Genomic DNA, 25,817 nt, shown 5'->3' with positions numbered 1-25,817 from the left:
TTTACACCGTGTGTACTGGACAAAGGCTAGACTATCCCGTGTTTATCCCAACACTGATCCAATTTATGACAGATGTCATCAGCACTGTGGCACTCTGGTGCATATGTTTTGGACATGTCCCTCTTTATATACATACTGGTGTTCTGTATTCTCTTCCGTCTCAGGTGTGTTGCAGATACAATTAGAGCCATGCCCTGTTGCAGCCTTGTTTGGAGTCCTCCCTGACACTGTCAAATTATCCAGGTCTAAATTAGACTTTGTTGCATTTCTTTTTCTCATAGCTAGGAGGTTAATTTTGATTCACTGGAAAGCTAAACGTCCTCCCTCACACTCCTTATGGATAAGAGATGTGCTATTGTTTTCAAAGCTTGAAAAGATTAGACACTTGAAGAGAGGTGCTGTGTCAAAATTTGAGAAAGTCTGGCAGCCTTTTGATTCCCTGGACCTGCAGCCTCCAGAGGCTTCATAATTCAGCAATTGCCATGAAGAAGCCTATAACCTGGTAAAGTTGACCCTTGACCTTATCCCTTACACATTTGTTTTTGACCTAAGACCATAACCCCCCCTTTTTTTGTTTTTGTTTGTTTGTGTTTATTTGGGCTTGGTTTTGTTTTGTTGTCTTACTGTATTGTTTGGATTTGCTTTGTTTGTTCTTTTTTTTTGTCCCCCATATAGTTTTGGTTTAGCTTAACTTTATTGATTAGTTGATTAGCACAGCCTAAGCTCAGGTGTGGGTGTAGTTTATAATTGTCTGTCTTTATTGATGTTTTTGTTTTATTTTTGTATAAGACTGTATTGTCAATCGAAATAGCATATATCAATACATGCATATTATAATTACAGATTCATTTCTTGCATGGATGTTGTAACTGTAAAAATCAAAATAAACCATGGGAAAAAAAAAATCTCATCTCATCTCATCTCATTATCTCTAGCCACTTTATCCTTCTACAGGGTCGCAGGCAAGCTGGAGCCTATCCCAGCTGACTACGGGCGAAAGGCGGGGTACACCCTGGACAAGTCGCCAGGTCATCACAGGGCTGACACATAGACACAGACAACCATTCACACTCACATTCACACCTACGGTCAATTTAGAGTCACCAGTTAACCTAACCTGCATGTCTTTGGACTGTGGGGGAAACCGGAGCACCCAGAGGAAACCCACGCGGACACGGGGGAAAAAAAATGTGTTGTGGAAAAAATCCGAGTGTGTGTTACAGAATGTAGTCTAGAATGCGTATGGAATATATTATAAAGAGTGTTCTCAAACATAGCGTAGAATGCTGTGTATGGAATGCAGTGTAGAATGTGTGACAGAATATCTGGTGTCACTGAACTGTTAGGTTTTGGAGAAACAACATTTTGTTCCAGTGTATGGTTTAGAAGCAGCTCTACAGAGGAATGGTAAAGGAAACCACTTGATTTGACTTTAGTGTGAATTCTGAAAGAAAGAAAGAGAGAGAAAGAAAGAAGAGAGAAAGAGAAAAAAAAGAAAGAGAAGAGAGAAAGAGAAAGAAAAAGAAAGCGAGAGAGAAAGAGAAGAGAGAGAAGAAAGAGAAAGAAAAAGAGAGTGAAAGAGAAGGAGAGAAAGAAAAAGAGAGAAAGAAAGAGAAAGAAAGAAAAAGAAAGAAGAGAGAGAGAAAAAAGAAAGAGGAGAGAGAAAGAGAAAGAAAAAGAGAAAGAAAAAGAAAGCAAGAGAGAAAGAAAAAGAAAGAAAGAGAAGAGAGAGAAGAAAGAGAAAGAAAAAGAGAGAGAAAGAAAAAGAGAGAGAGAAAGAAAAAGAGAGAGAGAAAGAAAAAGAAAGCGAGAGAGAAAGAAAAAGAAAGCGAGAGAGAGAGAGAGAAAGAAAAAGAAAGCAAGAGAGAAAGAAAGAGAAAGAAAAAGAAAGAAAGAAAGAAAGAAAGAGAAGAGAAGAGAGAGAAGAAAGAGAAAGAAAAAGAGAGAAAGAAAAAGAGAGAGAGAAAGAGGAGAGAAAGAAAAAGAGAGAGAGAAAGAAAAAAAGAGGAGAAAGAAAGAGAGAGAAAGAAAGAAAAAGATAGCGAGAGAAAGAGAAAGAGAGAAAGAAAAAGAGAAAGAGAAAAGGAAAGAAAGAAAGAAAGAAAGAAAGAAAGAAAGAACATCTCTTTTCCGCCTGGTTGTGACTACACATCCCAGAATCCTCCGCGCTCCAGGCCCCGGATGTCTATCGCGCCGGAAGAGAAGTGAAGGTCCTTTCCAGCCATCTTGTGGCATCTAGCAGCGAGAAGTTCGCACCAAGCCTCGTAGAATCGGAGGAGAATCCTGCTGAAGGGGCGCCATCATGCCCGGGCATCTGCAAGAAGGCTTCGGCTGCGTCGTGACCAATCGGTTCGACCAGTTATTTGATGATGAAGAGGATCCGTTCGAGGTGTTAAAGCAGGCCGAGAGCAGGAAGAAGGACGCGGCCGCTCCGGGGGCCGCCAAGACCGCGGCTCAGGCTGCCAAGCAGCCCCGGAAAGAGTCGCAGAAGGACAGGAAAGCTCCTCTCCCCGATAAGAAGGAGGAGACCACGGCGCCTGTGCCTCTGAAGAAGGAGGGTGAGCGCGGTTCCTCAGCAGGAGCGCTGTGTTTATTGCTGCTCTTACTGTTTATTATTTACTCTTCCTGCACTCGGTCCTCATGGCTGCACGCGCGCGCTCCAAACACGCCATGAGGTTGTGCTTACTGCTCATAAATAAACACACCCCAGGACGAACAGGCTGCTCTTCCACATTCAAACTCCTCGCTGCATTATTATCATCATCTTAACGCCTTTTTAAATTGTTCATTGTTTTTCCGTGTGTGTGGGTTTTTTTAAGCGAACCTGTTGCTAATGAACCTGGGCCTCTCCTCTTTTTTTTATGTTGTCACGTTAGCCGTTAGCCTGCTGAGCTACTTTTCAACCTGGGCCGAATCCTAAACGGATCCGTGTTGGTCCGCGGAGTGCACTATTTCCACAGTCGAATCCTAGTTCCATGTGTAGTGCGCTTGTGTGGAAGGGGTCGCGCGCCATTTAGGAAGCGACCTCCTTTTTCATAAACGCTAAGCTAGCATGATAACAAAAAAATACTTGGAGTTTGACGTCCATTTTTTTTCTGTCGACGCCGAAAACGTACAATGAGGACTGTTGGACGGTAGAACGTCTTATTTTTTTGTCCCAAAAACTTTACTTTTTTTTTTTTTTGGAAGAAAAAACGTTCAGGCTAGCAATAACTAGACACTCTTGGGACCTCGTGGTTGGAGGGAAGTGTTCAAGAGCCACCTCGATTTTGAGTCTCTGTCTATATTTTTTATTTAAGGCGACAAACAGTTCACTTTTATATCTTCAAAGCTTTGTTAGGCTTTTTAATTCTGATTGGAAATGGTTTAATTGGTGCAAACTCTGGGGGAGGGGGGACATTTTTTTTTAAATAGGAATAACAATATTAATTGGAAGGAAGCGTTCAAGAGCCACCTTGATTTTGAGTCTGTCTGTTTAATTCTATTTTGCATTTAAGGCAACAAACAGTTCACTTTTATATCCTCAAAGCTTTTAGGCTTTTTAATTCTGCTTGGAAATGGTTTAAGGGTTGTTTTACAATCAGGGTACAAAGTTTGTGTCACAGGGGTCCAAAATTCACATTGATTCAAACTGGTTCTTGTACCAGTTTTTAAGTGAAGGACAAGTTAAAGAACAGATTTCAGGTAATTTTTTGACATGTCTGTATGGTAGTTTTGTATAATCTGCTGTAAGATGGGAGAAACAAATGAAGTGATTCTCAGACAGGACATTTTTTTTTTTTTTTTGACAATTCAGAATCCACTACTTCCATAGTGCTTTTAAATCTAAGGCTGTAAGCTTTGTGTTAGTTGTCTCTAATATTTACGTCCCGATATCTTGACCACATTTTAGGATGAAAATAATCATTTTAGATATGTTATTTTATATTGAAAAATTAGCCATCTCGGAGAGGACATTTTTTTGACATGATTACATACTAATTTGATCAAAATAGTCTGAAAACTTACTGGCATTCAACATTACAACTTAACTATGTTTCCAATGATATGGAACCAAATATGTGTTTTATGGTATAAAGAATGATTTAAGTGCATCCCTTTTGGAGCTACCTGTGGTCAAACAAGCACTTTTTCTAAATGACACGAGTAATTTTGCTAAATATGACACATTGCCATACATTCACCAAAAATAACGTTATCACCAAATTTGTTTTTTGCATGGTAAATAGAGCGATCACAGGGCTACAATAAACAACCAAGTTTATTTAGTCAAGCCTTTTGATATTGAAGATAAGTGTTAAATGTGATTTTTAGCTTGCGTTACCCTGATTGTAAAACAACCCTTAATTGATGCAAACTTCAAGGGGAAAAAAAATCCATTTTTAATAGGAATAACAGTAGTTGGAGGGAGGCGTTCAAGAGCCACCTCGATTTTGAGTCTGTCTATATTTTACATTTAAGGCAACAAACAGTTCACTTTTATATCCTCAAAGCTTTGTTAGGCTTTTTAGCTTTTTAATTCTGCTTGGAAATGGTTTAATTGATGCAATATTAGTCTTTATAATGCAGTCTGGATGACCTCCAAAGCATCTGTGCATTTATCTGTCAACATCTGTTTACTGCAAACAGCACACGAGGAATAAAAAAAAAAAAGAATTAATTTGTATGTACAAAAGTCCAGCTTCTTGTCATTGTGATTTAACACCATCACTAAAGATCCCAAAAGTGCAAGTGCACGTGATGCAGTTGATTACAGTATGAATACTGTTTTAGTGCACAGCCATGCGTGCTGTTATGTTCTCGTCCAAGTTTTTTTGGGTGTGACCATTTTCATGTGTCAGGCAGCTCTTGTAACAGACACACCCAAAGGCTCGAACATGTGCTTGGCCTGTGTGTGTGTGTATACACACACTTGAAGAAAATGAGCATACAGTGTGTTCAATTTGATCCACTGACCCAAAGTGAATTATTTCCATGCCGGTGCAGATCAGGATCTGTGAGTGGGTCAGATTTAGTCAGTGCCGGACAGGTGCAGAGACGGACAGCTGTGTTGGCCATGGAAGCTATTTTGGTGTGTAGACTGGAGACCAAGCTCTCTTCCTGTGACCTGGTGCTGCACTGTTGCATCACCGTTAATTAGATAATGAAACTGAAGCATGCTCAAACTCTATTCAAAAGTAGTTGCTTTTGGGATTCGTAGTTGACCTGGGTTTTTTAAAAGAAAATGCATTTGGTTTAACTGTCCATTGTGTGTGTTTCTCAGGCATGAGGAGGATGGGCCGGCGGCCGGAGCAGCAGGCTCAGCAGGGATCTCAGCAGCATCAGCAGGGGGGTCAGGGCGAGGGTCGTCCCCAGCCAGAACGACGCACCGAGAGAAGGCCTCCACGCGAGCGCCGACCAGATAAACCCGCTGAGGACAAGCCAACTGAGGGTGGAGATTTCTCCGTGGAAAAGTGAGACTTGCTTCTTTTCAATTTATTTATCAGGAAATCAGGTCTACACCTAATGGATTGCACAAGCATGCCTGAGAATTCATATAGACTTGGATGAATTTTACAACATGGTGAACTCTGTGTATGCAGTGCTGAGCCTAATAAATGAGCCATGCTCTGTGTGTGGGGGGTGTCATGTCATGCACTCTGCTTTGGTGAGATGGAAAATAGCGTCTTATAACATAGTACCAATTTTAATCGATGTCCCTTTCCCTCTGACTCCACCCCCTTTGCTGTACTATGATTTGGTTTGCCATTTATGGAAATGTCAGAGATGAGCAACTGTGTGCTGGCTTGGGGAGGAGCTAATTTCCGGCCCAGAAAAATGTAAATAGCAGATTGAAACAGACAGAACTCTTTTAAAGCAGTACGACTATTATTTTATTTTATTAAAGGATCCCCATTAGCTTGTGCCATAGCAGTTCGCTAGTCTTCCTGGGGTCCCCAATTAAAAACACATCACATCATTTCAACAGTTAAGAAACATACAGATATACATGCATTGCAAAATGCTAAGTGCAAGTTAAAAGTTCAAAAGTTCTAATATAGCAAAATGCATGACAAAAATACTTGTACTAAAAAGTTCAGGAACAATTGTAGCAAACAGTTATAAAATGAGCATACTAAATCATGACAAATTATAAATCTGAAAATTACAAACTAATTTTCAGAAATAAGTGTTTAGTCCCTTAAAGTGTTTGGGTTGTTCGTGCTGTTGCATTCAGCGTTTTGATTGATTAAACTTTGTATGGTCAGGAACTGGCACAGATTTATTATAATAATAATTATTCTATCCACATTCACTGGATATGAGCAATCGTGTGCTCTGATTGGCTACTCTGTTACTCGGATATCAGCTCATATACCGTGAGTAGAGATAAACAAAAATGGCGGAGTGTATTGCTGAACCAACTGAAGATGAAATAAAAAACTACTAAAAAAAAAAAAAGGCAACAAAATATGGAATAAAAGTATTTGATTGTAAGAACATGTATTTTTATTTTTCAAGAATTATTATAATAGCATTTTTCACAGATTGTTGTTGTCATTGCTGTCAAGTTTTTTTTGCAAATTTGATTAAATACCATTTCTCAAAATCCAGTGAATGTGGATAGAAGAAAAGTTGTTCTACTCAATCTCGTCGTACATTGCTTATAGATAGCGCAGTGCTACGCGCCTCGTCAGCTCAAGTATGACTCGATTTCGTGGAATAACTGTTAATTATCCCTTCAGGGTCACCCTTTAATTGACTGTATATCTGAGGATTGCTACAAATCATGCAAAACGTTTTACAGTACAAGTGATGAGAATAAAGCCTGATTTTAATGCATATTTAAAAAAAAAAAAAGGCTGTTGATCCAAATGAACACTCAGGTTAAGTTTCCAAGTTCAATTGTTTGTTAGGATGAGCCGTGGATTATAACATATTTCTTCTTTTCAGGTCTGTTAGCGAGCGGCCGTTCCGAGGCCGTGGCGGAGGAAGAGGAGCCCGTGGAGGTCGAGGCAGAGGCATGGGCCGCAGCGACGGATTCGACTCGCGCGGAAAACGTGAATTCGACAGGCACAGCGGCAGCGACCGGTCGTAAGTGATTCCAGTGCCTTTAAAACTGCTTTAAATCTTTCTTGCTTCTGAAGTTGATAAATGAATGGCTTCTTCATCTCAAAGTTAAATCTGAGTGTTTGTTTCAGCAGCCTCAAACCAGAAGAAAAGCGAGGAGGTGGAGGATCTCATAACTGGGGCACCGTCAAGGACGAACTGAGGTCAGTGTAACAGCAGGAGAGCCGTACACCTGGACTCAGGGTCTAAATGTTATTAATCTGCGACGAGTAGACACTCTGTGTGTGTGAGAGGGCGAGAGAGGTATCAGGATGATTTGTAGTTGCACCATGGAGGTAGATTGGTCCACTGATGATTGGAAAAAAATTTGCTGTTGATTTGATTTGCAGCAAAAAAAAAAAAAATCATGCTTGCTGTGTACGTTTAAACGAAACGCTCCAGTGCAAGTCGTGTCACTTCACAAACTACACACATTAACTGAACTTCCTATCTAAAAGCATTAATGTGTGCTGTGCGTTACGCAGTGTTGGTTGGTTAAACCTTTTCTCTGTTTTACAGTGAGCTTGACCAGTCAAATGTCACAGAGGAGACCCCTGAGGGAGAAGAGCACCCGCCTGCTGACTCTGAGAACAAGTGTGTATATGTCAGGCTTTATTTTTTTTTTCTCTTCTTTTTTTCTCCCCCTCCACCCAAATTTGTTTTGTTAGGACTCAAATTAGTGTTTCTTTGGGTGTCTTGGCACAAGGACCGAATCTATTAAATATCTTGGTTTTTAAATGTTCTACTAGCTATCCTGAATACTCGAATACTGACCTTCACTGTATGTATGTATGAGAAAAGTAAAGGATCTTTTGAATAAAGTAAAACAGTAATAGACTAGAAATCAGGTAGCCCCTTGTGTCTGAAGTGAAAAGATTTGAGTGTATTCAGACTCCGATTTATTGTCATTCAACCATGTGACATAAGAACGAGACGCAGTTACCCAGGTCTCGGTGTGTGCAGCGTGAATAAATAACTAAATTAACTAAAGTAAAATAGTTAAATAAATAGAATAAACTAAGTTTGGGTTTAGAAATAGAATAAACTTAAATAAAAGCTATCAAGATATTAAAATTCAAAGGACAGTGAAAGTATTGTCATTAGCCTGAGGTGAGATAATGTAATTAGGTATATGATATGGATAGGAGTGTTTTACTGCGAGATGCACCACTCTCATTTTTCATACGAGGTCCATCCAAGACACAAATCTCTATTTTTTCGCTGTGTGGTTTCCAGCAAATCCTGCGCTCTGATTGGCTGGCAGGCGGGTCTGTATCCTACGATACGGACCCCGGTTACGGACCTCTGGTGACTTGCTCGTTCACAACAAACGTAGTAGACTTTTTTTTTTTTTTTGGTCAACATTTATTTATTTTAATATAAGATTGTCAAATATTATAAATCTTTGCCAGCATTTCTCAGGAGAATAGCATTAATTTTACAGCATGGATAGCAATAATGAAAGTGTTCACAGCGAAAGCGAGTTTTACTACCCTGAGGAAGAAGAAATAAAAGAAAACATTTCAGGAGAAAGCTAAAAACCTCTAACTTGTTAACGCCGAGCAAAAACATGGCTGAATGACTCAATTTTGTATAAATCGGGGACTACATAGGCAGCAAAATGTATTTTATTTCCTGCCATGGAAGTGTACTTGTATACCGAGGAGGAAGCCATTTGCATTACAGCCATGAATGAGGGTTCAAAATGGCGGCTCGGCTCGGTTTTCCCTTTCGGGCGCTCTCGTTTTCTGTTACAATTTTTTAAAGAAGAAAAAATATTATTTACCAGCTTAAGGTCAGTCCGTATGGTGAAATACCGTGACCTCGGTCAGTACTTTCAAGACCTCGGTCACGGTATTTCACAATACAGACCTCCCAGCTGGTAAATAATGTGTCACTCGTGAGGAAATCGATGAATAGTTTTGATAAATTTGGCTGTTTTGTTTGTGAATGTGTTGATATAATAAAGAAAATCACACGTTGTCTTGAAGATATGAAGTTTTTCTCGTGCTGAAAAATTCACGTTTTTCATACGAAATACATCGTGGATCTGAGTGACATATTTAAATAATATTGGCTGGTGTTGAGTGGTATATCGGGTATAGTCCATTCAGCTAGCATGATACTGAACGAGTCGAAGACGAGTAGCTGTATGGAATATATCTGATGTGCCATTTAAAAAAAAAAAGCCAGCCAATATTATACATACACATTCCTTTCGGGTGTTTAATGTGTCTTTCTCTTTCAAAATTCTCTCAATCTCCTGTGTTTAACGAAGCAAACCTGGCGGCCATGTTGGTTTACAAATTTGGTCACCCGCTAGTGCGGACGTTTTATGTCTCCGACGGGTAATGTCATGTTGTCTTGACATCCATGCAATATTATGAAGTTTTGATAAATTTGAGTATGTTTTTTGTTTCATTGTGTCGATATAATAAAGAAAATCACACGTTGGCTTGAAGATATAACATTTATCTTCTCTTGTATTTTTCATACGAAATGCATTGCGGATCTGAGTGACTTATTTAGAGAGTATGATATTGAATGAATCGAAGATGTGTAGCTGAATGGAATATATCTGATATACCATAAAAAAAAAAGCCAGCCAATTTTATAATACACGTTCCTTTCAGGTGTTCAGCACGTCTTCCTTTCAAAATTCTCTCAATTTTGCGTGTTTAACGACACAAACGTGGCGGCCGTGTTTTGTTTACAAATTGTCAGTCATTCGCTAGCACGGAAGTTTTAGGTCTCCAACGTGTGATGTCATGTTGTCTTGGCAACCATGCAGTATCGTAAGCCATATTCACTGCTCCTTTTCCATTGAGTAGTGTGATGTAATATACGTAGGATAAGTGATATGCTAACAATACTGCATGCTATCAAACCAAATGAATGAAAACCGCCAGAAGGGGATGGAATACACCCCCCCCCCCCCCCCCCTTTTTTTTTTAATTCCATGGAAAGTGTGTGTGTGTGTGTAATAATTCCTGATATTTCACTCTGACGATGTCACTCCCTCTGTCAAAATGGCATTAATTCATCTCCTTACTTTTTTGGGGCGTGTCCATATAATATAAAGAACAGTACACAGTAGCGTGAAGATATGAAGTTTTTCGTTTTTCTCGTGTTGAAGATAAGCTTCATATCTTCATGCTGCGCTGTAATATCCTCTCTATTTTGAGTTTCCACTGAAACCAGATATCGGCTGTGTTTAAAACGGAGAGCAATAAAATATGGAAGGTATTTAAGTACGATGTTTAGGTGGGTTTGTGATCAGCTTGTGCAGCTGCACATATTAGAACAGGCACTTATAATAAAAGTGAAAAGGCAGTTTGGCTTAACAGAAGGTGTGTAGTATAGATGGAACATTCAGGAATTAAAGTATTCCGGCCCCCTGCCGGATTTCCGGCGTGCAGCGCTTGACTGCGGGCTATATATATATATTTTTTATATATATATATATTATAATAATAATATAATGAGTGATTCCACGCTTATGGGTACTTACTGAAATGGGGACATGAACTTATTCACCTAAAACCATTTCTTTTTTTACCATCAGGTCACAAAACATGTAATCTTTAATGAATGATATGTTAAAAGATAACTTTAATTTTCTGAGATGTAATAAAAACATTTATATGCCAAAGTCAAGCCTATGAATTCCAAAATGATGTCTGTTACATTACTTCTGTTACGATTGTCCATCTCGCGTCTGTTACAAATTAATTACAATCTAGCTATATACCATGTTAATCTTATTGAAAGAATGTGTATGTTTATTCTACTACACATGTTTATTAATTATATTTGCTAAAACATTACCTTCCTATGTTTCAAAAAGTAATTCTACATTGTTAAAATTGAGAATCTATATGTCCACAACACTTCTGTTACGTTCTGACTTTGGCATATAAATATGTTTTTATTACATCTCAGAAAATTAAAGTTATCTTTTAACATATCATTCATTAAAGATTACATGTTTTGTGACCTGATAGTAAAAAAAGAAATGGATTTAGGTGAATTTTTAAAAATAAGTTCATGTCCCCATTTCAGTACCCATAAGCATGGAATCACTCATATATACAGGGATGTGATTTTTCCGCGAATTCGCGGAATTCCGCTTTTTTCACCTCAAAACTTGAAAAAAAAAGTTTCCGATTTTTCCCTCAAATCTACATTAGTATCCTATTCGTTCCGACTTTGTTTGAAAGATGGCAGCCTCGGATTTGCATCTTTACACCTCGATCACGGAGGCTGCCATCTTTCAACTCTTTGTTTGAAGCGAGCGCATTCATTGTTTGTTACAGATCGATGGGCCAATCACGTACCTCGTTTCATCTCATTGACGTAATTACGTCATTTACGCAATTACGTCATTGAGATGAAACGAGGTACGTGATTGGCCCATCGCTCTGTAACAACCAATGAACGCGCTTGTTAGATAGCTGTACGTAAGCTCGCTTCAAACAGAGTTTTAAGATGGCAGCCTCCGTGATCGAGCGTAAAGTGCGCACGTGTGAGAGAGAGAGCGCGCGCGAGAGTGTGCGCGCGAGTGAGAGAGAGCGCGAGTGAGAGTGCACACGTGAGTGTGTCAGAGTTGCATGTTGACCATTAAATTGGCTTGAATTTGTTAATCATGACAAGTTTTTTCTTGTGTGTTTGCTTGCCATTTTAGTACAATTTTTAAGTCAGAAAACCCCAAAACCCAGGAGCTTCGGGGGGCTTCCCCCCTTGTCCCCCCACCAGGGCGCTGCCCTGGACCAGCTGGGGGCCTGCGGCCCCCAGACCCCCGCCTAAAATTTTCAGATAATTTCACCAGCCCCAAATCACATCCCTGTATATATAAAAAATATATTATTAGGAGGAAAAAAACGGGCGGTAACCCCATGGCTTTCGAGTGTGTTCATTCTCTGCCAATGATAGAAAAGAAGCGCAACTCTCTGGTTCTGAAACTAACAGTATTAGCCAATCAGAAGTAAAACGGGGCGGGTCTTAACACAACGTGCCTCGAGCAACTTCGGAGTAGAGAGAGCGGCATTTCATGGAGTGGGGACGATGCAGTATATGAAGCCAGGGGAAAGTACCCTCGCCATAGATAAAGGTCTGAAGAATAAATGGCGCTGGGCATGGCTGGAGGAGATTGGACGAGATGGCAAGCCATTTAGCAGTTGGTGTAGGAAGTTGAGGGAGCCAGGCGCTTGCTTCTGCACGCTGTGCTCCAAGAAGCTCATATATGCATCCAGCGGCAAAAAGGTTCTTCCTAGACACGAGTCAGACCCTGCTCACAGAGCAGCTGTTCGCGCTGTCCCACACACGATGCGCTTACCAGGAGCAACAACATCTGATGTACTGGCATCCATAACTGACCGTGTATGTGACTTGAAAATACGGGTGTGCGCATTTCTCGCAGAACACGACCTCTCCTTTACGCTCGCGCAACCCCTGGTCGATCTGTGTCAAAAAAAAATAGCGTATAAATAATTTATACACTTGACTTTCTATTTTCTATTAATATCTATTTAATTTGCCATTATTTCTGATGAACAAAGTTAAGTTATTGAAATGTTGAAATTGTTGAATTATTTGAATTATTAAAACTGTTTAAAAAGTAAACCACTATCCTTTTAATGTACCCTAAATTAAATGGTTACAAAGATTTTATTTTTCCAATGCTAGACTGAATTTCACATACCCTTGTAACAGTTCACCTTGTGATTGTAGGTCAATTTGTAACCTGTTAAGGACAAAGCTTAGCAGCAAAACTTGATATCAAAAGAAATCCTAAATGCTACATGTAGCATATTTTGGTGAGGTGCACTTTTGCCATCTACTGGCCGTTTTTGGTATTGCATTTTCAAAAGTCAAACTTAGTCTGCAATCATTCATGCAATCTTTTTGACCCTGTGAATGTGTTTGTCGCATATTACGACCCCTGCAACCACAAAAAACATGTATGCCTATATTGTGTGCCAACTCTTCCAACCAACTGGCCATATGGTGAATAGAGTCGCTTGCATGAGTCTAAAAAGTTCAGGCTCAGGATTTTTTTTTTTGCTTTAATCCCTGAACATTTAGTTTGACAGCCATGTGTAGTTCGTGAAGACGCTCCAGTACTTTAATCATGTGAATTGATTGTAATTTATAATCGTGTAAGACCTGGATCAGGATAGTGATCCGTTCCTCTGTTAATAATAAACTCGCCGGAGGCACGCTGACGTCTCGATGTGGTTTTGTCTCAGGGAGAACGAGGTTGAGGAGGTGAAGGAGGAAGGGGCTAAAGAGATGACCCTAGACGAATGGAAAGCCCAGCAGGACAAAGAGAGAACTAAGGTCGAGTTCAACCTTCGCAAGGCCAATGATGGATCTGACTGGAAGAAAGGATACCTGCTGCACAAGTCCAAGACCAAGGATGTAAGCGCTGTGGCTGAATATCCCCTCTCCGACGCGTCGTCTTTTCTTTATTAATATCGTTTGTAATTACAAATACTTTTTTTCTAATGGCATTTGCAAAAAGAGGCTAGAGCTTGATTTTTGTGCGTGTTGCTTCGAAATGAGAATTGTCCAGTCGATAGAACATTTTAAAGCCCGGTAATCTGTAGCGGGTCAAAATCTCAGACCACTAAAAATTTGCTTTAAAGATGAGATGAAATTAAAACTGCTGCTCTTCTCGTTGGTCAGACTCCATTAGATGACTCCGCTAGCGATCACCACTTCCGCAAGCCCGCCAATGACATCACGTCCCAGCTGGAGATCAACTTCGGAGACCTGGGCCGCCCTGGACGTGGCCGCGGAGGACCTCGTGGAGGAAGAGGAGCCCGTGGGGGCGGACCTGGCAGACCGCCTCGTGAGCGCAGGACTGATAAGGTGGGTGGAGTCGTCATCTGATGGGGAGTTACACTGCATATATCAGTTATGTGGTACACTAAAGCACAGAATAATTTACCACATTGGTAGTCAATGTGACACATCTCTGCACGCCAGTCTTAATTTTTACTATTTTCTGCTGCATAATGATGACCATCGTTAGGACCACACACTGAAGCGGACAAGTAAAAACTATTACGCTTTAAATTAGCAATGACGGGACTTTTTTTAAGTAGTTGTGTAATGTATCAAATTAGAGCGTGAAGATCTGAATTGAAAACTTGTTTAATTTTGTAAAGACTTGTGTTTTTTTTTTTAAGTTATGAACATTTGAAAATTTAGTGGTTTTTTTTATAAAATTTCCATTTCTGCCCAGTGACAAACCAGCAATCATTTTCCATTCCTGGTGGGGGTTATTAATCAGAAATTAATAGGCCAAAAATAAAATAAAGAAATTGATTTGATAATTTTGAGTATCAGGGTAAGAATTACAGATAAAGCTGCTTTCAGTTATGCACCGAGAAGGCTTAAAAGTAATACATCAATGAAATTGGTCCATCCTTTGTGTTTTAAACATTAAAAACCAGACTTTAGCAGGTATGTTGACTTTAAATTGTGGACATTGAGCATGTGTAACGACGGCGGTGCTCGAATACGCTGTGTATCAGAGGGTCAGACTTTTAATTCTCTTCAGAGCAGTGTCACTGATATTTATACACCTCATTTTTTCTCCATGAAAAAAAAAATTAGGAAAGTCATTGATTTTTAGGAAGGATACAAAATTTTCCTCAGTGAGCCGATCTTTCGCAGGCGCGAGACGGCAAAGTGTGAAGCCAGTTTTATTGGGAAAAACCAAGTCAGCATGAGATTTGACCACTCGGTGGGAATCATGAGTTTCAGGCTGATTTGAACCAACAGTCAGTAAGCTGGAAGTAACAACAAAACACACAGACCGGTGATGAAGATCATTAAAAAACCCGAGATGGCAGCACATGTGAGTTTGGTGTGATGTATAGAGATCTTGCAGTCATGTGACCGGAAAGTACACAACCGCCATCTTGTCAGTCAAAAACACCGCTGAATATTGCTGCACTCATGTACAGAATGGATCAATTTCAACCAACGGACTACACGGCTCATTTTTCTAATGAACAGATAACTAGATATATGTCTAAAATAAACGATCTATAGATTAGTGACCCTTATGGCTTCCCGGACAGAGTTTTCACGAGCGTGTCAGTGGATATTGAACTGCCAGAGGTGGAATACCCAGATGTGTATAATTACCTCATTAACTTTCCCTCGCTGTTCAGTGGTGAAGCACTGCGTGCTTATAAATCTCTGGACAGTTATCTTTACAGAAATTCAGGATTTGTCAGTGACTCAGATGTGGCATCTTGTAAACAAGAAAATAACAATCCTCATTGGACGGGTAAGTCACTTAAGTATTGAGTATAGCACTGACCAGCCGATTATAGAATAGAATAAGGTAATTCCAGCTGTAATTCCAAATCGTCCGTCTTGTTTACCATGGATCTGGCGTTGGAGAGGTAGAGGCTTGGCAGTGGAGGTTTGAGTGACTGTTTTCTGAGCTTAGTCAACAGGCCGGCTCTGCCTGCAGCCTCGCTTTTGCTTCCCCTCCCGACGCTGCCTCCTTCGCCTGCCAGACCCGATAACAATCCACGGAGACCCCGCTGGTCTCGCTATCTCGTCCGGAATGTTGTGCATGCGATGGAAATCGCTACAAACCGTCATTTTCTGCTGGAAACCAATGTCCAGTAAGTCCATACGGTTGTAGTGGATATTGAAGTCCGGTACAGACGAACAACACGCAAAAATACACACAAAAAACGTGCACAGGTAGGGAGAGCTTGTAGCCGCAGCCGTTGTAGTAGAATTGTGTATAGTAGGGTTTTCCAGAAGAAAAGGTAGAAGTAAAAGCAGAAGTAGAACCAGAAGTAGAAGGCGGAAATATGGCGTTTGACCGACAAGATGGCGTCTGTCACAATCTGGATCGGCTGTGACGTCACATGCAAGTGCTCCATTGCGTCACATGACGTTTAAAAGGGGAAAAAAAATGCTGAAAGTAAAAACCCAGCACAACACCGTACAAATTAACAATATATTCTGTAAGTGTAATTTATTCTTGACTCGACACTCGTTTTGTGTAGATCAGGGTTTTCCCCAGGTGGGGGAAAAATATCAGAGCAGTGCTACTGATGTGGAGCCCTGGCCTGGAGGGCCCACTACTGGGGGGGGGGTCTGGGGACGTGTGCCCCTGGAAAATTTTGAAATTGGAGACTTCAAATGATGCATTCTGGTGGCATCTCGGGCTGATTTTTAAAAAAAATATATTTATTTGCACAATTCAGCATTATTAAATTTGCTTTTTTTTTTTTACCCTGTCGAGTCTGCAGGGGGCAAAATATTAGATTTTAAATGAAAATAGTCAATTTGGCGAAATATTACATTTTATTGCACAATAAGTGTGTAACATTGAACAATATAGGGGATTGAGGGCAAACCATGCAACAGCTCCATCTAGTGACCAGCGTCTAGAACGTGGGTTTGATGCCTGGTTGCGAATGGCAGTCAGGGCACGGAGCCAAACCCTTTTTCACTTCTGGGTTGAATACCAGGATAGGCTAGACCTATATATTCCTATTTTCTATAGTTATTACTAGGGCTGTAACGATACACCCAACTCACGATTCGATTCGTATCGCGATTTTTGACCCACGATTCGATACACTCACAATTTTTTAAAAAAATGTTTTTAAGGTAGTAAATTTGACTTATTAACATTTGCTTACTTACATTATTTAATAACAAATAATTCAGACCACTGCAGAGAATGATTAATATGTATGCAAAAATGAACAAATGTATATCCAAAGACTGTTTTATTTCTCAAAATAATACTGTTGAGCCGGAAGCTCTGTTTTTTTCGGTTCTGAAAAAGTCATTTTTCCAAATCGTGTAAATCCGTTAAGATTTTTTTTGGGGGGGGTGGCTCTCTCACTGTCTCACTCTCATAGGGCCAATGATTTTCTGTGATCGCGGAAAACAGATGGAAATTACGGAATTTTTATAGTGAAACGTTGCTCGCGTGTCAAAATGTAACTGCCGCAGAAGGCTTCCGCCCAAGCAGACATGCCTTCAGTGTTGCCAGATATTGCTAACGTTTTCCACCCCAAAATATGTTCAAAACCAGCCAAAAAGCACCTAAACCCGCCCAATCTGGCAACACTGCATGCCTTTCCGGTCAAGTGATTGTGATTGGCTTGTGGCACACCTAGCCAGCCAATGAGCTGCTTGTTTACAGATTCGCTCCCCGCGTTGCAACCAGAATGGCGACCGCTTAAAAGAAATGAATGCTCTGCTAGTGGCGAGTGTGGACGTTGCGTGACTCGTGGAAGATTGTCGCAGGTCGGCGAAAAAACGACTTACTAATAGATCTAAAAAATAAAAGTAATTTAAGTAAGTTTAAAATGTAATTTAAATAAAAAGTAAAGTATTCATAAATTGAAGTTTGGAAGCGCCTCTGTTTTTGGGCTGAGGAGAAGTTTGAAAGGGTGTACCGCGATTCTGCCTTCTTGTATCGCGATACGGATCGTGGCTCTGCGTATCGCGATTTCGATACGCATATTGTTACAGCCCTAGTTATTACACATTTTCGGGGGGGGGGGGGGGGGGGGGATAGATGTTTAGGTGCGGAAAGTACCCTGCATTGTTCAATTTATGGTATAGATTTTTTTTTTTTTTAGGTGTGCAAATGACAGTGTGACGCTGATGTCGCACAGTGCGGCGGAACGCCATGTATCTGCACTTTGGTTAAAGCCCTGTAGATGTAACACTTTTAAACGTCTTTAAAGGCCAAATGAAAACACGCTGTTCTCCCAGACAAACATACGTGAGGTTCATCAATGCAGCGGCGTACTGTCAAGCCGATTTAAATTGCAAACGATGAAGCTCCACACTCTTGGCATCATCTCAACCAGCTTTCCGCACCTAAATATCTCCTATTCCCCCTGAAAATGTGTACTAACTATAGAAAATAGGAATATATAGGTTTAGCCTATCCTGGTATTCAACCCAGAAGTGAAAAAGGGTTTGGCTCCGTGCCCTGACTGCCATTCGCAACCAGGCATCAAACCCACGTTCTAGACGCTGGTCACTACTGTTGATCTCAAACCTAGTCTCTCCTGGTCAGACTGTAAATTGTCATATTTGCACTGTAAATGTCACAAGACTGTCATATTGCACTATCGTATCAAGTCAGTTCATCTGTTCTTAGACATCCTCTTCCTTTGTCATTTTAAGTACTGTAAACTGTCATATTTGCACTGTTAATATCATAGCTAGCTGTAAACTGTCTTTATTGCACTATCATACCAAGTCAGATCATCTGTTTTTTAGTTGCCTACATACTGAAAATAGGCGTCTGTACATGCCAATGCTACCTCTATCACTTGACGCAGCTAGTCACTTTATTCTCAACCCTGTTACTGCTCTGCACCTGTGTTCCTTCAGGGACTTGCACAAGTTTATGTATAGTTGTCAGTAGTTTTTTAGTAGTAGTTTTATATTAGTTTTATTGTACATATTTTCCTATGTTTTAGTATTTATGTGTGCACTTTTTGGTGAAGCTTTAAATCTCATTGTACTTGTATAATGACACTAAAGGCTTTCTATTCTATTCATGATGGAGCATCAGACTTTAAAAAAAAAATTTTTTATACAAGTCAAAGCTCCCAGATAGGCCAGGCTTTTGACTCCACCAGGATTTGTGCTGCTTGTTTGTTGAAATAATTTCATTTTATATAAGAACTCGTTCTGAAAGTTGAAGCTACTTTAAATATATTTGGATTCAGAAATAAATTTACATTTATTTCAACCATAATCCTTTATTATGATGATTATGTCTTGAGCAAAGAACTGCTTTACTCAAATCTCTCCTAAAGGCCCGGTCCCACTGCACTTACGGATGCAAAGAGGATGTAAAACGTAAAAAAATCTTTGCCATCCGTTGGAAAACGCTATGCATCCGTTGTGTACTCATTGCATACGTGCTTCATACGCTCTATCCATCGAGCATCCGTCCACTGTGATTTCATCCGCGCAAAAAGTTTTGAGCTGCACAAAACTTTTAGAACGGATGAACTTTCCGCCGTGTACGATGTAAATCCGCAACATATACGAGCAACAAACGTTCTATGTCCGTTATCATCCGTTAAACGTCTGCTGTATCCTCTCTGCATCCTCTGGGCATCCTCGCAACTCACATCCGCTGCAGCTGAAAACGGAAAGAGGGAGTAAAGATAAGGTACATGAAACGTCTATTCATCGTTAGTAGCACGGAAATAGAAAGGATGTAAGCGTATGCATCTCGTATATAAAGTATTCAAAACGGACAAAGCGTTTATATCTGGGATGTATCTCGTATATTTAGGATGTCTGGAGTATGTCTAGAGTATGTAGAAGGACACCTAGCGGACAATCGATATTTTGTATAAAAAGGGGGAGAAAATCATCTAGTAGTAGAGATGTATCGATGTAGCCGCCAGCACGTCTTTCCGCTTTATGCTGACGGCGTGCGTGCTGCATCCCTTTATATCCGCGGAGCAGACGCAATTCATACCCCCCGCATGCGCAGTGAACGGTCTGCATCTGATATACATCCGCGCAACATGCCCTTTGTTTCCGTTAGGCGTACGTGATGCATCCCCTTCGTCTGCTATGCATCTGCTCTTTCTGCTATGCGTCCGCTTCTCAGTTATCACCGGTAACCCCTTCGGAGCTGTCATCCACTTCCATCCGCTTTCATCCGCTAGGCTTCCTATGAACATGCGTTTAACATCCCCGCTATATACTACCCATGTCCGTTCTTTTCCGTTCTGTTTTCGCAAATTTTGTCCATTTCTGGAGCGGATGAAAACTGATAGAGCCACCCCCGAAATTTTGCTCGTCCGCTGTGTCCTTTTTGCATACGTTTTGTGTCCATCGGCCAGTGGGACCGGGCCTTAAATATAGATGAAAGTCTTCCGGATTTATCCGGATATTTGACAAAACTCTTGAAAATCTCCAGTTTTCCGAATGGACATTTATTTTTCGCGTTCCTAGACGCGGCGTAATACTTTGCATCGTCCTTGCCTGGGCGCAGTCCTTAAATTGCCCAAACATAGTTCATTGATTTAAAGACAGGTGTTCTTTGACAGCACGTGCGCCGGAGCTCGTTAGGCGTGCGCGCCCAAGGCGCGCCTTCAGGTGCACGAGCTAAGGCACGCAGGACTGACACCATTCTGCGCAAGCGCAACACAATCACACTAGAAAGCATGTTCAAGCTGCCAGTTGCCCCTTTTCCACCAAAGCAGTTCCAGGGCTGGTTCGGGGCCAGTGCTTAGTTTGGAACCGGGTTTTCTGTTTCCACTGACAAAGAACTGGCTCTGGGGCCAGAAAAACCGGTTCCAGGCTAGCACCAACTCTCTGCTGGGCCAGAGGAAAGAACCGCTTACGTCAGCGGGGGGCGGAGTTGTTAAGACCAGCAACAATAAGACCGTGAAAGATCGCCATTTTTAAGCGACGAGAAGCAGCAGCTGTACAAACGCGAAGTCATTTATTATTATTGTTGCTGCTGCTTCTTCTCCATGGTGTTTTTGCTTTGATATTCACGCCAAGGTTTATGCAAACGCAGTGACGTAACTGACGTATACAGCGATGTAATGACGTGGCTTCCCTTAGCACCGCGAGCTATGGAAAAGCAAACTGGTTCTCAGCTGGCTCGCAAGTTGAACGAGTTGTGAACCAGCACTGGCTCCGAACCAGCCCTGGAACTGATTTGGTGGAAAAGCCGACAGTGTAGCTGCAGTCTTTTTAGTTGCGAATTACAAGTATTTCCTCGTGTTGTTAATTCGCCATGTCAAAACAGTGGCTTCAAAGCTAAGTTTTAGTGCCGTTTCTAGAACACAGGATCAAGAAAACGTGGAAGAAACAGCAATAGTGGAAGAGCCGGTTTCTAAGGTGCCTAAAACTAGCAATGGTAATTATTTTTTGTTACATAATGCACTCGGGCTGCCAGTCAGTGTGTGACACACACACCCCTGAAAAATCCTAGCTACGCCCCTGATTTACATGAGAAATTTGGTATTCATTGGCGTGTTTAAATTTACAGACAATACGAACTAATGTAAACAATTGGCTTCAACTCGCATAAATCTGAATTGGAAATGTTTAGTTCACTTTATCTTCTGCAAACACACAACTCTACTAAAAGATTGATAAACGAGGCTCAATGTCCCCAACATTGAAACCTGAAAGCTTTAGAAACTAACAGACCTTTTACTTTTTAACAAGACTGTTTTCAGATTTTGCTGAGTTTACCTTCAACTGTTTTTTTTTTTTTTTTCCCAAAGTAATGAACTGTGTAGCAGGAAAATCACCGTGTTTTCTAAATGCACTCCTGAAAATTACTCATTAACTAGGGGAATTAAATTTGATATTTTTGACATGTTAATCATTAATGTACATGAAGGAAAAAGGCTTAAAAGTTATAACTTGTTTAAGTGAAAATAAGTACTAAAATGCAGGGTTTTGCGTGTTATTAAAATTTTTTCGGGGGACGTTGCCCCCCATCTTAGTTTGACTTTCAAAAGTTCAGGATTTTTTTTCTTTGCTCCACTTTCATCTCAGCCTAAAGGAACTTGCTGGGTTAGTCAGTTGATGAATTTCAACAGAATTACAGTGCATAGTTTCATAAAACTGGTTTGGAGGGTTACATTTGGGCTGGTTAACAAAGGACTGTGCATTAAAACGGATATCTTAACCACACACACAGCTCTGGTTGGTGCTTTATGCAACAATTGAGCAATATAGTAAAAAATATACATTTGATAATTTACCCAGAATTCACACTGGGTGTGTCCTGTACTGACTGTACTCCAAATCCAATTATGCACCATTACTAGTTAGGGCTGTGCCGATAGACGATGCCATCGTCCATCGACGATGGTGGTCATCCATCACGATGGAGAGCCACCATCGTGATACCACGCCCCCTCCTGTCATAATCATGCATATATGGTATCATCTGGGCCTATTTAACCTAAAAAGTTAGTTTAGTTAGTTAGTTTTGTTTAATATATAAATATATTATATAACATATATATAATTATAAATACATAATTATATAAATCATTATAAAGTAATATCCTATTACCGCTTGTTCACGTAGGCTATGGTGCAGGGACGTGCTAGTGAACATAACGTGGTTACACAAATACAGTATGCTACTAATAATAAATTTTGACTTCATTTTTTAGCCTACACTATACTTTTAATGTAAAATTTGTCATGTTGTTCAAACAAATAGTCACTAACGACTTTCGTCGGGAAATATTGCACCCCAAACGGCAGTGAAGCGCAGACTTCGACAGAAGTCAAATAACTTTAATCTGGTAAATAGGCCTACTTTCAGACACAAAATGGTCCACTCTAAGCCATAATGTCAAACCAAATGGAAGAATGAAGGTGATTCTGACAAATGTAAAGACAGTAAAAAAAAAAAAATTAAATCATGATTTTAAAAGCTGGTGCAATAATTCAAACACTAATAAATTGGAAAAATTAGCGCGTTCAGGTGCGCACTAAAGGCCGAAATGCATCTTCAATTGATATGGTGTAAATAAACAATGAGTGATAGCTTAAGTGTAGTTTCTTCTCATAGTTTGAATACTAGTCTTTCATTGTTAGAGCAGATTAATATCTTGCCGTGATCAGTGAGTGCTCGGGGAGGTTCATTTCCACCTGCGCTTTGCACAGCTCATTTCTCCGAAGCCAGCTGTGCGCAAACGCAGTGTTGACTGCTCGGCAAACTCCAAACGCTCGGTCTGTACTGGCCCTCTGTTGCGCAAGCGAGTTGGTTATGGCCAGGTTCAAATTGTGCCCAAAACAACTTAACCACGGCCATTTCAATTGCCTGATGGCTGTGACATTATTCGCCCCGTTGTTATACAGGCGATCTTTTTCTCCTCTATTTTCCATTCGGCAAGTGTCTCGCGCAATGCGTCTTCTAAATTGTCCGCTGAATGTGTCTCTGGCATGAAACTCGTCTGCAGGCAATTGGACTGCATTGCCCACTCTCGGTCCACATAATGTACGGTAGCTGACATGTAGGGCATCATGTTGCAGCTGGACCACATATCCGTTATCAAGGCCAAATATTCCACATCACCTAGCGCTTTTTTTTTTTTCTTTACGTGCCAAAGCCTCGGATGAGTATCTAATACTTTTAATAATAATAATATATTTAATAATGTGGTATTAAAATCCCCCGCCCCGCCCACGATATGATCGTCCATCACGATGTTTGCACTGTAAACATCTGTTGGGAGATGCAGAGAAGCTCGTCCACGCCTTTGTCTCCTCCAGACTAGACTACTGTAATGCACTCCTCATCGGGATACCTGGCAAGAACATCCAGAGGCTTCAATACATCCAGAACTCTGCTGCCAGGATCCTGATGAGGGTGCGCAAACATGAACACATTACCCCCATTCTAAAAAACCTTCACTGGCTCCCGGTCCATTTCAGAATCCAGTACAAGGTCTCACTTCTCACCCACCAGTGCATAAATGGAAATGCCCCCCACTACCTACAAGAACTCCTCACCCCCCAGGTCAACACACGCTCCCTCCGGTCCACAAACACAAATACCCTCCACGTACCCAGAACCAAACTACACAGCATGGGTGACAGGGCCTTTTCCTGTGCTGCTCCAAGGCTGTGGAACGCCCTCACTGACCATCTGAGGGCCCCACAGCCTACAGAAACTTTTAAAAGACACTTAAAAACACATCTTTTTAAATTGGCCTACTGTTAATCTTGTTCCTTCTTTTCATTTTTATTTTATTGCCTCTGCTTCTTTTCATTTTTATTTTATTGCCTCTGCTTTTTTTTAGTGCAACACTTTTTTATTGCAACTCTTTTTTTAACTTCCCTTTTTATCTATTTTTTGTAGCACTTTGAGATTTTAACAATAGAAAGTGCATTATAAATAAAATTTATTTATTTATTTATTATAAACATCGTCGATGCCAATTAAGGGGACATCGCACAGCCCTATTACTAGTGTTCCTTTAACTGTTACTTTTCTTAGTTAGCATCCTGTCTCTGTATTTTCAGCGATTCGTTGTAAATGTCTTCATCTCTTCCCTCTTTAGTCGAGCGGTGGATCCGCCCCCAACGTGGACGACCCGGAGGCTTTTCCAGCTCTGGCTTAAGCTCCCCGATTGGTAGCTCTGACCAGTCTGCCACCGAGCCCTGCTTCTCCGGGCCCTTCGCTACGAGGCTTGCATGCTAATGGATCCTTCAGCAGATGATATGATGGAAGACTGTCATCCATCCCACTCACCTCTTGTGGACTGAATTTTACTTGTTTTAGAAAAAAGGAGAAAATCTTACACAAAAAAAATTTTGAAAGGACTTCTTGCTACTTGGAAGCAAATTATTGGTAGAGGTTTTGTATTCAGAAATAAAGTAGCAGGGATGGTTTCATACAGTTTTTTTTTTTTTTTTTCTCTTTCTTCAGACATTGTTCTCCATGAATGCCTTTTGTACTGCTGCATTTCCAGACGTGTGTTAGATTGTGGTGCCCTTTTGGCTTGCTTTCTACTTGAGCCTTAGATGCACTGCAAGGAATCACTTAACTGTTATGGTTAAAGACTTGATCTTCAGCAGCTTCCTCTCTGAAACACTCAGTGAAGTCACATTTGATTTGTAGCTGAAGGCCAAAATCTTTGATTTGTCTACCTTCATCGCTAATGATAATCTGAAGTGCTTAAATTTGTTTTTAATTTTTTTTTTCTTTTACACTTGGTGAGATTCAGTATGTTGTATTTGAATGAATTTGGTTGCTCAGAGGATGATGCCTTCACTCATCCCAGCCTTTCATAGGGTTTTTTTTTTAATATAAAGTTGAGTGTATATTGTGCATTCCTGTTTACGTGAACCCGTATGAGTTCGGTTCTAATTATTCAAAGAAAGCGGTTCACTTTTGAATCCATTTTTAGTTTTTCCTTCTTGCCCCATTGCTTTTTACATCACTACTGCATATTTGTTCTGAAAGAAACACCAGCTGTTCAGCGTGTAACGACAGAGTGCTATCCAACTGTGTGAATTCTAACCCTGCTATTATTCAGACCTCTGTCCATAATTAAAAGGTGGTCTATTCATATTGGGTTGTGTGTGCTTCTAACGTAAATCGGCTGCAGTTATATTTGTTATTCCATGAAATAGTCGTATATGAGCTGATGGCTGACGAGACGCATAGCACTGAGTCGGCAATAAGCCATGTACGGTGAGATTGGGTGGAATAGGTGTTTTATTATATCCATATTCACTTTTTTTTTGCAGGTTCGATAAATAACTTTCTTTACAGAAAGTCTGACAATCATTTCCACTTAGGCAGACTTCTTAACCTAATGAATGGCTTCATGAATTGACTTAAGTGTTTTTTTTTTTTTTGTAGAAAGCACTGTTGTCTTGTCATGCTGAGGTATAGAACAGCTTTAGATGTTGAATTCTTCCTTGGACGTTTCAGTTCTGTAATTTTTGAGCCAGTTTAAAAATATTCAAGTTTTAATGCTGAAAGATGAATGAACAAACTGGCAAAATGACAGTAGCAATTTCTGAAAAATGAGATAATGATTCTTGAAAAGCAAAAGATGTTCTTACCATGAAATACTTTTTCCATAATTTTGTTGCCCTTTTTTATTTTTTGGGGTTTTGTTTTCAAGTAGAGTTTATATTTTGTCCTTGGTTGGTTCAGCAACATGCTCTGCCATTTTGTTTTTCTTTAC

General features: G+C 40.4%; 1 protein-coding gene across 2 annotated transcripts; it reads left to right on the top strand.

The window, feature by feature from the left end:
* Positions 1-2,189: 2,189 nt before the first annotated feature.
* serbp1a (SERPINE1 mRNA binding protein 1a) lies at positions 2,190-25,190 on the top strand. Of its 2 annotated transcripts, none has more exons than XM_060920023.1 (8): positions 2,190-2,558; positions 5,264-5,453; positions 6,934-7,074; positions 7,182-7,253; positions 7,609-7,683; positions 13,338-13,509; positions 13,777-13,962; positions 24,180-25,190. In XM_060920023.1, the coding sequence occupies exons 1-8, from the start codon at positions 2,303-2,305 to the stop codon at positions 24,237-24,239; spliced, it is 1,152 nt and encodes a 383-aa protein (XP_060776006.1). In that variant the 5' UTR covers positions 2,190-2,302; the 3' UTR covers positions 24,240-25,190. The 2 variants fall into 2 exon arrangements, with proteins under 2 accessions (XP_060776006.1, XP_060776007.1); XM_060920024.1 differs by having other exon boundaries at positions 2,191-2,558; positions 7,185-7,253.
* The last annotated feature ends 627 nt before the right edge of the window (positions 25,191-25,817 follow it).

Source organism: Neoarius graeffei, chromosome 4, assembly GCF_027579695.1.
Source record: "Neoarius graeffei isolate fNeoGra1 chromosome 4, fNeoGra1.pri, whole genome shotgun sequence".
Classification (NCBI taxonomy): domain Eukaryota; kingdom Metazoa; phylum Chordata; class Actinopteri; order Siluriformes; family Ariidae; genus Neoarius; species Neoarius graeffei.
Note: the sequence above shows the minus strand (reverse complement) of the source record. Positions and strands in the feature narration are given on the sequence as shown.